We start from the raw sequence: 12586 nt of genomic DNA on the forward strand, positions 1-12586 counted from the left end.
AGGCCTCACGGTTGCTATTCTTTGATTGTGACCTATTGCCTTAAGTGAAAAAGTTTATGCAGTGCCACCTTGAGTCAGAGTTACTTGTGCATTCTAAAACTGTTAGCTTCTTAAAAGCTTGGTAGGGTCTGGCCTTTACAGACTCGGACCCATATCCCTTACGAACAATGGTAGTGATAACAATAATAATGGACACTTGAGGCATCAAAGATGGGGAGAAAATATTTGCAAAACATGTATCCATAACTCACAGCCAGCATCTACAAAGAATTCTTACAACTAGATAATAAGACAACCCCCCCCCCCCGCCCTTAGAGATGGGCAAAGGATTTGAATAGGCGTTTGCAGTGCAAAGGTCCTGAGGGGAGCAAACTCAAGTGTGCTTGAGCAGCTAGGCCTAGTGGGGAGGGAGAACAGGGGTTGTGGGTGAGGGATCAATGTTGGGCAGGTTTGGGCTGGGAGCCGAAGCAAGGGGTTAGGATTTTGCTCCAGTTCACTGGTAAGGTGGCCCTGCTCTCTGAAACACCTGGCATAGTGTCCAGGTAGGAGAGGCAGCAGGGATTCTGCGCAGGGCTCTGTCTCCTGCCACACAAGGACGGGCACACATCTTGACACCTACATTCTGGAGAACGTGGCTTGAATCTGGGCTCTCTTACCAGCAAGAGGGGCTGGAGGGGGCGGGGGGGGGGGGGCATAAAACTGCCACTAAATCTCAAAATCCATCTTTGCCTGTAACTGAGGCAATAAAATCTAAAACGTCAGACTACTGTAAGGGATTCAGAGAAAAACATATGGAACACAATAGGAGTTTAATACAAAGCAGCTAACGTTAGTATCTTGTGGCAAAGCCACAATGTAAGCAAAATGTAGCTTCCTGCAGCACCAGATTTGAAGATTTGAGGATTATCTGAGAAAAATCTCAAAGATTTACTGTTAAGCATGCACACACAAACACGTACACACTGGCCAGGAACAAAAGCAACACGCAATTTGCTGGAATTTTTTTTTAATGGTGCAGCATCTGTGTAACTTCTGAAGACAAGCAAAGTCCAACCATGTTTTGTGAAAATAATATATACAATAGCAAAAGCTTAAAAACACAGGAGAATGAGAAACACCAAATTTAGGAGGGAGCAATCTCAGCAAGGTGCTGGCTAAAGGAGATAGGACAAGCCCACAGGCTCTTCAAACCATTAGGCACATGGATCTAAAATGTGAAAGACCCAAAACAAATACAATGTGCCGATTTGATCCAACCTGGGCAGATGGTGTTAGGCTTTTTTTTTTTTTTTTTAATGTTTATTCATTTTTGAAAAAGTGAGAGCACAAGCAGGGGTGGGGCGGAGAGAGAGGGGGACACAGATTCCGAAGCAGGCTCCAGGCTCTGAGCTGTCAGCACAGAGCCTGATGCGGGGCTCGAACTCACCGACCGCAAGATCATGACCTGAGCCGAAGTCGGACACTCAACCGTCTGAGCCACCCAGGCGCTTGTTAGGCTTAATTTTAACATTATATATGCTTCACCTTCCCCACCCACCTTCACTTTTCTGTGGCCTCACCTCTCCCTCCATTTCTGCATTTATCTGTTTATGCCCCCTGTGTTCTCTTCCCCCCGCCCCCCCATGCCAGCTCCCAACGGCAGGGACCTGAATCAGCTTTGCGGTCTTCAGCTCAGGACGTTGCTGGGACTCAGGAGGTGCACATTTGTTGCATGAATGAGTATTTTTCCGTATGAGTGAATTAATTTGAAATAAAGGGAAAAAAATCGACCAAGTAGCCCTTGGGAGATTGGTGCCACAGGCCCTGGGACTGGAGAAAGCCCACGGCCTCAGCTGCCAACTGTTTGGGTTTTTACGACGGCTTCATGGTTATACAACTGTTCACATTTCCAAGTGCACTGACCCTGAAGATGTGGGGTGAGCAATGTGGAGGCTGAGATTTGCTTTAAAACATCTGCACAGAAACAGAGATCCCACTCACCGTTCAATGTGGGCTCACGAAGCTCTGTCCTACTCATCTCCCTATTCTGAGCCCCCGTGAAATCCTTACGAGAATTTTTTTAATGTTCACTTATTTTTGAGAGAGAGACAGCTCGAACAGGGGAGGGGCAGAGAGAGAGAGAGACAACGGAATTCCGAAGCAGGCCTCCAGGCTCTGAGCTGTCAGCAGAGCCTGACATGGGGCTCGAACTCACGAACCGTGAGATCATGACCTGAGCTGAAGTCAGACACTTAACCCACTGAGCCACCCAGGTGCCCCTTATGAGAATTTTTTCCCTAACATAAAAAGAGCAGCTTTTTTAGGGGGAGGATGGAGGGACGAACAGGCGGAGCACAAGACTTTTAGGGCAGTTGAAAATACTCTGCATGATACCGTAGCGATGGAAACACATCATCTTACGTTGTCCAAACCCAGAGAATGTACAACACCGAGCATGAACCACAATGTAAACCATGAACCAACCGTGGGGGACTGTGTAGTTCATTCATTGTAACAAACGCACCCCTCTGGAGGCGAAAATGTTGACAGAAGGGAGGCTGTGCACGCGTGGGGGCAGAAGGTATACGGGGAAATTCCGTACTTTCTGCGCAATTTTGCTGTGCGGCAGAAACTGCTCTTTAAAAAAAAGAGGAGGGGCGGGGCGGTGTTTTAAAGTTGCCCTTGTCACCCCACCATGCTGGGCTCCCAGGGGAATCTTGGCACCTGCCTTGACCTTCCCCTCCCAAATGCCCCTCGCCCCGGGGCGGGGGGCCTTCTGTTCCATTCACCTAGAGGACAGCCTGGCACCACCAGGTGACCGGGTAAATGCTTGATGGAGCCAGTCCTCCCCAGGGGGATGGAGCAGGTTCAGGCAAGCCAGGGGCTCCTGAGGTTCCAGGATCCCCAACCCACCACCCCTCACACCAAGGACTCCTCACACTCCTCCATCCCTAAGGAAAGGCACCATATGAGGACAAATGCCCACTTTATTAGCCAGCAGCTGGCCTGGCAGGGCTCCCTCGGGCCCACCTTCATAGATCATACCTGCTACCTGCCCCCCACCCCCCACCCCTGGGACCGTGGGGCAGATGGGGAACGAGGGAGCTACCCAGGGACGGGGGGATGGCCTCACAGAGGCCTCATAAATACGAGAGGGTCACTGGCAGGGATGCAAAGGGGCTGGACGGCAGGGGCTCAGGGAAGTCGGGGCTATCCCGGGGCGGTCCACGTCATGCGGTTGCCCTGTGTCCGTGGGGGCCCCGGCTCAGCGTCTAGGCGGCACAGGGGGCTGTCGTACACCATCTGCAGGTTCACCTTGTGGCCCACCAGCTCCCGGATGTTGTTGATGCCGTATTGATCATTGTTGGGCTTTGGGTGGGGAGGGGAGGAGACAGTTTTTTAACACACGTCAGGTCACGCTCTCCTCTGATCAGACCCTCTCCGACGGTTCCCATCTCCTTCGAATAAAAGCTCGAGTTGCTCCCAGGGCGCACAAGGCCCTCCTGACGTGTCCTGTGTCCTGCCCCTTTCCCACCCTCATCTCATCTCACTCCTACTGACTCTCTCCCTCAGCCACTCGACCTTCTCAGTGTTCTCAAACACAGCAGGCACATCCTGCCTCAGGGCCTTTGCACTGCCCTGTTCCTGCTGACTGAACACACCCTTCCCAGTATTCCCCTGGCTTATTCCATTCACCTCCAGTCTTTGCTCAGATACCGCCTCTTCCTCGAAGCCTTCCCTGACAACCTGTCTCCTAGTCCTCCCTGCTGCATTTTCCCTACAGCACTTACTAGCCTCAGACACACTCCAGACTTTACCTGTCGATTTACTTATGTATCTTACTAATATCATCTTTTTCACTGCACTACGACCCTAACTTCACAGACGGCAGGAACGTGTGCTGTCCATCCTCATAGCACAGGACCAAGATACAGCAGATGTTCACTAAAGGCTGATCTGAACGATGAGTGAATAGATGGCACGGTGCTGGAGGTCTGCAGGCCCCCGGGCCCGTCAAGTCAGACACCCTGAGTGGTTTGGACACTCACCGCTCCAGGGAGAGGCCCCAAGCAATGACTGACACGTTTTCGGGGAGTCCCATGGGCAGCAGCATCTCGGGGCGGAAGATCCCAGAATTCCCGACTTCCACCCACTTCCTCAGGCCTGTAGAAGCAGAAGGACAGGGCAGATCGTGTGGATGATGCTGGGTCTGGCAGTGAGCTTGGGAGTGGGCTTGGCAGTGAAAGGGACCCGGGCTAAGCGTAGGCAGCCTGAGACATCCCTCCCCCTCCCAGGACCAGGTTCCACCCTGACCTTGGTGGTAGCTGAACACCTCCATGCTGGGCTCCGTGTAGGGGTTGTAGGCCGGCTTGAAGCGCAGCTGGGTAATACCTGGGCAGGGGAAGCGGGGGAACGGAGGAGTGGAAGATGAGCCTGGCGGCCATGGCATCCTCGGCCCCACTAACACCGCCCACTGTGGCCCCGCCTGCCTACCCAGCTTCGTGAAGAACTCCCGCAGGACGCCCATGAGGTGGCCTAGGGTGAGGCCGTGGTCAGCCACCACACCCTCGATCTGGTGGAACTCGGCCAGGTGTGTGGCATCTAGGGTCTCGTTTCGGAACACACGATCGATGGAGAAGTACTTGGCCGGCGTGAAGGGCTTCTGGGGGCGACAGGCAGGCCAGGCCCGGGAGTAGGTCAGAAGGCCGGTAGGACAGCCCCCAGCCTCCCCCACTGCCCAGGCTGAGCTGCACCTTCTGGGCCAGGCGGTAGAGGGCGCGGGCACTGGCCGACGTGGTGTGCGTGCGCAGCAGGTTTTTCCGGGCCTCTTCCAGCTTCCAGTTGTACTTGTACCTTCGGGAGGACAAATGGCAAGTCCACGTTGTGGCCTTCAGGTCCCCGACCTTCTTCCCCATCCCGACACCCGAAGCCCTGGGCCCGCCTCACCCCTGTGAGCCGTAGCCACCCTGAGAGTGGGTCCGCTTGACCCGATGGACGTAGTCCATTGGAAGCTGCAGGGCCTCAGCTGGATCTGGGCAGGACAGAGCATCACCTGGTCAGTCAAGGAGCATTTCTCAAACAGCCACTGCACAGAGGACAGACAGCAACACGTGCAGCTCCCACCCTCGCCACCCACGGCAGCCAGAGGGTGCTGGCGAACATCCAAGTCAGTCACATCCCTCCTCTGCCCAGAGCCCTCCGTCTCCCTGGGGGGGGATGACGAAGCTCGCTCTCTGGTGATGCGGTCCTGTCACCTCCCATTCCTTCCTAACTGATCACTCCCTCCAGTCACAGGGCCTCCCAGCTGATACGTCAGCATACCAGGCACATTCCAGCCTCAGGGCCTTTGCACTGGCCATTCTCTCCTGGAACTTTCCTTCCCAGATATGGTTCTCTCCCTTATGTCCTTTGGCCTTTACTTAAACAAAGCCTTGATTTTATTTAACGTTTATTTATTTTTGAGACAGAGAGAGACAGAGCATGAACGGGGGAGGGTCAGAGAGAGAGAGAGAGAAGAGACACAGAATCTGAAACAGGCTCCAGGCTCTGAGCTGTCAGCACAGAGCCCGATGCGGGGCCGGAACCGACGGAGCTCGAGATCATGACCTGAGCCAAAGTCGGACGCTCAACCGACTGAGCCACCCAGGTGCCCTGCGGTAACCCAGGTGTTTAATAAAGATCCTGGCACACAGGAGAGGCCGAACAATCACTTGTTGTGTGAATATGCAAATTCTAAAGATCCCTTTCCAGAAACATCATTTTGGTGCACCTGAAAAGCCTGACATCAAATCCCAGCTTCACTGCTTATAAGCCGTGTGACCCTGGCAGGCAATGTTCCTTCTCTGAACCCCACTTTCCTCATTTATAAAATAGAGCTAACAGCGGTACTTCCTACAATTGGCAGGAGAATTAGAACAGCGGCTGGCATATGGTGAGTACTTAATAAGTTTTGGGGGCCATGGTAACTATGACAGCAATGCCACTGTTGCTCCTGGCCGGGAAACAGGCATCCAACTCAGTGGCCTCCCCTGCCTTCCTGTGCGGGACGATGACAATCACTGTGGAAAGTCATTCAATTTCAGACAGTACTAAGCACTGCGAAAAAAAGAAAAAAACGGAAACCAAGCTTAGAGACTAGGGACGAGGGATGTTTTGACCTTGGGGGGGACAAAGGCATGTCAAGGTGGCCTCTGTGAGGTGACACGTTAACAGAGGTCTGATGCTGCAGCCCACCTCGAAGATCTGGGAGAAGATGGTCCTTGGCCGAGAGCTGCCTGGCAGCACGGGCCAGGGCCACGAAGTGGGCAGGACAGGACGTGGGAGGAAGTCACAGAGGTCAACGGGCCCAGCTCACAGCGGCCCGGTGGGCCACAGCGAGGATGGAGTTTATTCCGTAAAGTAAGTATGCCACTCCAAAAGGTTCTGCCCGGGCCTGGCGCCTCTGATGGTGGCGCCCACCCCACCTACCTCGAAGGAAGAAGGTGTCGTGTTGGTCACGTGCTGGGTGCTGCTGGGGCTGGAAAAGTGCATCAAAGTTCCAGAAGGAGCTCTCGATGAAGTTGTCAGTCGGCATCTCCGTGAACCTGGAGGGAGATGAAGCCTGACTGTCTGGCCTGCGCCCTGTGGGGGCCGGCCCCACCCCGGCCCTGTGCTCACCCCATCTCCAGGAAGATCTGGCGCAGCTCCGAGCGCACCTTGAGCAGGGGGTGCAGGTGGCCGCTATCTGGGAGGACGCCATGGGCCAAGAAATTGTACGGCTTGAAGGGCCGGTCCCGCCAGGAGCCGCTGTCAGAGGATGCAGGGCACAGGGGCCTGGTGAGGGCTGCCCTCCCTCCCCGACCTACCCCAGTCCCTGGGGCCACTCCCTACCTGGAGATCATCTCTGGGCTCAGCTCTGTCTCCTGTTTGGAGATGCTGGTACTGAAGGCACTGCCTTTGCTCACCCAGTAGGTCTTCAGGGTCCTGAGGCCAGAGGAGAGGAGGGGTTGCCCACTGTCACCTCTTTCCAGAGGCTTCCCTTGAACTCCTATCTGAGGCTGACCCCAACACTCCCCACTCAGTCGCTCTACTTTATTTTCTTCCCAACATTTATCGTCACCGGAAATTCTCTTATTTGCCCCACACCTACATTGCTGTGCCCACTCACTTATTCGTTCAACAAGCATTTAACCAGAATCTACTATGTGCCAGGACCTGTTCAAGGTACTTAAGCACCCAGCTGAGTAAAAATAATAGGTCAAGCCTCAAGGGTTTATCCCGTGCCAGGCTCTCTTCTCTTCCACTGCAATCATCCCACTACTTTGTGAAAAGGGGTCATTTTACAGATGAGGAACCTGAGGCCCAGAAAGATCGAATGCCTTGGCAAAGGTCACCCAACTAGTAAGTGCCAGGAGCCCGGACCTGGATTGGGCAGCCCTCCTCCAGTCTGTGTTCTCATAACCACTATGCCACTTGGTACCTGCTCAAAGTACCTGTGAGAGCAGAGCCCCCAGCCTGTGCAGGTCCCAGCATTCAATCAATTTCAGACACTGAAATCAGAGCCGTAAAGGAAATAAACATGGCACCCAGAATGGAAAGTATAAGCGAGCCGCTTTTACGGAACTCAAAGGGAGAGATCGGTGTCAGGATGGCCTCTTTAAGGTGACACACAGGCACAGGTGTGATGCCCAAGCTGGGCTTAAGAGAAGACAGTTCTCGGCAGAACTCGTGGCATGAGCAAAGGCCCTGAGGCGGCATGAACCTGGCATGAGTGCTTGACAACCATAGGGTAAAACACAGCTTAGAGGACACTGACAGCACTGCCCCAGTGTGGGCAGGACGACTCCCTCCCCTACTCCTTCGGGACCACACAGATGATGGCTGATGGAAAGGGGGCACCCACTCACACTTCGGTCAGCAGTTTCCTCTTCCTGAGCTCACTCCTTTCCTTCTCACCCAGCTTCTCAGCCTGCCCACCCTGGACCAGTTGGAGCCGCCGCTGCACCTCGTCCTCCACGCTGTCCACCTGCCGTGATGATGACAGGTGTGAGGCACTGTGAGGGCCAGGTGCCCATGTGCACACCTGCCTGCCTGTACGCAGGGACTCACCACTCGGAACACACGGGGCCCATCAGCTGCACTCTTATCCACGCGGATCCACTTGTTGGACATGGCCTTGCTGAAGCCCACCTTGCCGCTGGGCAGTCGCTGGGGGAGTAAGGCCACAGTAAGTGGAGCATGGGGCCACCTGACCCCGTCACCTCCCTGGGCCTTGTCCCTAGGCCCTTACCATAAGCTCGCTCTGGGCCAGGCCCTCCGGGGGGATGCTGCGAAACACCCGGGCCTCATGGCTGCCCTCCCGGGCTATCTCCTCGCCCTCAGCGGTAAGCTCCCAGCGCTTGGTGGAACGTAGCTCAGCCTCAATGATCTGCAGGGAAATGGGGGAGGGGGCACGCACAGAGACAGGGTTCAGAGCCAGGCACGCCCTCACCACAGCACTGGGCTTGCAGAGTGCCCGAAGCCTGCCTCACATCCGAGCTGCACCACTTCCCAGCTGAGTGACTGCCCCTTGCTGAGCCTCAGTTTCCCTTCTGTAACATGCAGATAATGATAGATGGCTCACACCTCCCAGAGTGAGGTAAAGTCCTGAGAATGGTACCTAGCAAAAAAATAAATTCGATTGCTTTCGAATCCAAGAAAGATTTTTAAGGTCCCAGGTGAATTGACTTGTCTCCACATTTGACGTGTTCATATCTCAGCGCCCGGAGTGTCAGAGAAGGGCCCCCCGTGTCCACATTACACACAGGGACCCAAAGCACCACGGTAAGGATGGGTCCAGGTCGTATAAAGAGGGGCAAGGTCGGGGCGCCTGGGTGGCTCAGTCAGTTAAGCATCTGACTTCGGCTCAGGTCATGATCTCGCAGTCAGTGAGTTCGAGCCCCACGTCAGGCTCTGTGCTGACAGCTCAGAGTCTGGAGCCTGTTTCAGATTCTGTGTCTCCCTCTCTTTCTGACCCTGCCCCGTTCATGCTGTCTCTCCCTGTATCAAAAATAAATAAATGTAAAAAAAATTTTTTTAAATAAAAAAAAAAAAAAAAAAAAAAGAGGGGCAAGGCCGGCTGGGGCCCATAGGGCTTAGCTCCCTTTTCATTCTAATTCCCAGCTCTGCTCCTCACCCCCTGTGTGAACTTGGGAAAGTTGTTAAACTTCCCTGAGCAAGTTTTCTTATCCACAAGAGAAGGGTGTGATGGGCTCTACCACAGGAAGTTTTCTTGACAAGTAACGGATTCAGTAAGCAGCAAATACTGCATAAATTCTAACCACTGTTCCTATCATTGTTATTACCATCTCTGCTGTTAGACTGAACCACATCAAATAGCCACTATTTAACCTTCTGTGACCAGCACAAGTCAATTCCACATCAAACAAGGTACTGTCACCCCACAAGATACCTTTGCTGCACTGATAACCTCAGGATCTGCAGCCTGAATACTCAATTTCTTTGTCTTTTAAGAATTTTGTTTGGGCGCCTGGGTGGCGCAGTCGGTTAAGCGTCCGACTTCAGCCAGGTCACGATCTCGCGGTCCGTGAGTTCGAGCCCCGCGTCAGGCTCTGGGCTGATGGCTCGGAGCCTGGAGCCTGTTTCCGATTCTGTGTCTCCCTCTCTCTCTGACCCTCCCCCGTTCATGCTCTGTCTCTCTCTGTCTCCCCAAAATAAATAAATATTAAAAAAAAAAAAAGCATGGGGCGCCTGGGTGGCGCAGTCGGTTAAGCGTCCGACTTCAGCCAGGTCACGATCTCGCGGTCCGTGAGTTCGAGCCCCGCGTCAGGCTCTGGGCTGATGGCTCGGAGCCTGGAGCCTGTTTCCGATTCTGTGTCTCCCTCTCTCTCTGCCCCTCCCCCGTTCATGCTCTGTCTCTCTCTGTCCCAAAAATAAATAAAAACGTTGAAAAAAAAAATTTTGTTAATGTTCATTCATTTTTGAGAGAGAGAGAGACACAGCATGAGCTGGGGAGGGGCAGAGAGAGAGAGAGGGAGACACGGAATCCGAAGCAGGGTCCAAGCCCTGAGCTGTAAGCACAGAGCCGGAAGTGGAGCTCAAACTCGTGAACCAGGAGATTATGACCTGTGCCGAAGTCAGATGTTCGACTGAGCCACCCAGGCTCCCCTGAATGCTTAATTTCAAATCCAGGTTTGCCTGTCCTTTCTCATGACGCTGATCAAGTTACTGACCAGTGCTCAGAAACTGTCACATCTGCAAAGCGGGCGTAACAGTGCTAACATCCTCCGGTTATGTCAAGGACTAGATGATAAATGAAGTTGAGACCAAAGTGGGGCACAGAATATGAGTTCAATGAATACATACCCCAGTTATATTTTCTGGTTCCTAGCCTTGAGGATCCAGCCTCCTGGGGGGCCTACAGGCCTCTCGGAATCTCCTCTTACGGCTCTATCATCTTTCACTTGTCCAAGTCGAAAAGGCTGGGCTTCATCCATGCTCCCCCTGCCTTGCCAGGAATCCCCTCTCCCTTCCACCCGCCTCCCTACAGCCAGACACCATGCCCTCTACCCTGGGGATGTGCCAGCCTCTGCCTTCCTCCCCTCACCACCAGTCCTGCCCCTGCCAATCCTTCCCCAAAGTGATGCAGACAGCACATACATCTGACTGGCTCCAGCTCCCCCAGTACCCCCACGAGATAAAGACCTACGAGGCCTTGTAAGTTTTGTCTCTACTAATACCTTTCTACGCCTGTTTCCCGTTCCCACCATTGATCCTGAAGCTTTCCTCCTCAGTGCGGAGGCCCGACTCGGCTGCCACCTCCTCCAGGACGTTCTCTTTGACTCCCCAGGCTGGGCCAGCTGTCACCTCTGGGTTGCCTGTGCTTCCTCCATCACTCTGCAGGTCACCTGAGGGTCTCCCTCATTAGATCGCAATCTCCGTGAGGGCAGGGACCGCCTCTTCCTGGCTCACCATCGTGCCCCTCGCCCCCGCCAACTCTCTCTCAATGGACGTTTACTGCGAACGGAACGTCAGCGCTCCCGGGCTCTCGCTTGTTTCCGACTCCCTGCCCGCGCACCCCAGGATGGACTCCTGAAGGACTCCTCAAGAAGCGGTGCCTTCCAGGCAAGAGGACTGCAGGTACAAAAGCGAGAAGGCCAGGCATCACGGGCCCGACTTACCTCTCCCAGCGCCTGCAGGCTCTTCACGGCGCCCACCACTGCCTGGTGCTCCACGCCCAGCTTAGCCGCCAGCTCCGCGCTGTCCAGGCCGCCATCGGCCGCCGCCAGCTGCCTCAGCAGCACCTCCGCCACCGGGCCGTCCGCCATGGCTGTGCCCAGCGTGCTCGGCGTATCCCGCCGGAGCCTGAACAACCGGAACCGGAACCGGCGCCGGGAGTGTGTGTCGCCATCTTGAGCGTGGCGGACCTTGTGCCGGGCTCAGAATGCCGCCATCTTCAGTGTGGCGATGGAACCTTAGGGGGGGGGGGGAGGGACACCGTGCCCACCTCCACCCTAGCTGCAATAGTGGTGTCTGGTGGACTAGAGAGGCCAAATTGCAAACCTCAAGGACAGAATCACAGAGTTGTTTTAAGTGTCACCCAGCCCCACCTCCAGCAGGCGGTGTGACCTTGGACTTTCTGTCTCTCTGTGCCCAGGAGCCCTCTGCCTTTCTGTATTGGCCTGTGGGAGGGCTGTAGGTGGTGGGCTTCAGGGACAGTCATTCCCTGGTCAACTACTTTTAAGGTGCCCCCCCCCTTAAATTTTAGTGTTTATTTTTAAGAGAGAGAAAACAAACAGTCGGGGGGCAGGAGGAGAGAGAGGGAGAGAGAATCCCAAGCAGGCTCCACACTGTCAGCGCAGAGCCTGGCTGGACTCGTTCCCACAAACTGTGAGATCATGACCTGAGCCAATATCAAGAGTCAGACACTTACTTAAGACACTCAGGCGCCCTTACTTTTTAAGTTTTTAAAGGGAGACTAGGTAGGGACTCTCCCTATATACAAAGGGGAGAGGGAGTCAACTAATAACAGTTACAGTCAAGGTAGCAGCTAACTTACATGGACATCCCTGTGTGCTCTGCCCAGTGCTAAGTGCTTCAGGTGTGTTATTTCATTTTCCCAAAAACTTTGATACAGATATTGATATCATCGCCATTTCACAAATGTGAAAATGGAGGCTCAAGAGGGTGGCAGGTCTCTAGCAACAAACAGTTGCTAGATATGGTGCCAGAAACTATAAACACCTCCGATCCCACCCCCCATCCCTGAATGCTCGGAGAAGATCAATGTCAGGGCAATAATGCATACTCGAAACCAGTTCTGGCCTGTAGAGATAGAATGCGGGACACAAATCTAATTTTAAGCTTTCTAGTAGCAATGTCAAAAACAAAATGGGTGAAATTAATTGGAAGAATTTACCAAACTTGCCAGGTCCAAATGATTATTTCCATACTTACTATAAAATTACTAATGAAATACTTCACATTCTTTTTCCATACTAAGTCTCCAGAATCTGATGAGTGCTTCTACGGTTATGGCACATCTCAGTTGGGACAAGCTACATCTCAAATGGTCAACAGTCACATGTGGCCAGTGGAGATTATAGTAGACAGTGTAAATAGATTCTAA

At 53.7% G+C, this 12586-nt stretch overlaps 1 protein-coding gene across 2 annotated transcripts; it reads right to left on the minus strand.

Annotated features, from left to right (window-relative positions):
• Positions 1–2948: 2948 nt before the first annotated feature.
• Positions 2949–11768, minus strand: FARSA (phenylalanyl-tRNA synthetase subunit alpha). 2 transcript variants are annotated; one of them, XM_030301572.1, is made up of 13 exons: positions 11139–11768; positions 8249–8386; positions 8068–8166; positions 7866–7984; positions 6850–6942; positions 6637–6765; positions 6448–6563; positions 4927–5011; positions 4734–4833; positions 4474–4642; positions 4294–4371; positions 4029–4143; positions 2949–3348 (listed from the first exon to the last, which is right to left on the minus strand). In XM_030301572.1, the coding sequence occupies exons 1-13, from the start codon at positions 11283–11285 to the stop codon at positions 3291–3293; spliced, it is 1446 nt and encodes a 481-aa protein (XP_030157432.1). In that variant the 5' UTR covers positions 11286–11768; the 3' UTR covers positions 2949–3290. The 2 variants fall into 2 exon arrangements, with proteins under 2 accessions (XP_030157432.1, XP_030157441.1); XM_030301581.1 differs by lacking the exon at positions 11139–11768 and adding an exon at positions 10698–11124.
• Between the last annotated feature and the right edge of the window lie 818 nt (positions 11769–12586).

This window comes from Lynx canadensis, chromosome A2 (assembly GCF_007474595.2).
Source record: "Lynx canadensis isolate LIC74 chromosome A2, mLynCan4.pri.v2, whole genome shotgun sequence".
In the NCBI taxonomy this organism is placed as follows: Eukaryota; Metazoa; Chordata; class Mammalia; order Carnivora; family Felidae; genus Lynx; species Lynx canadensis.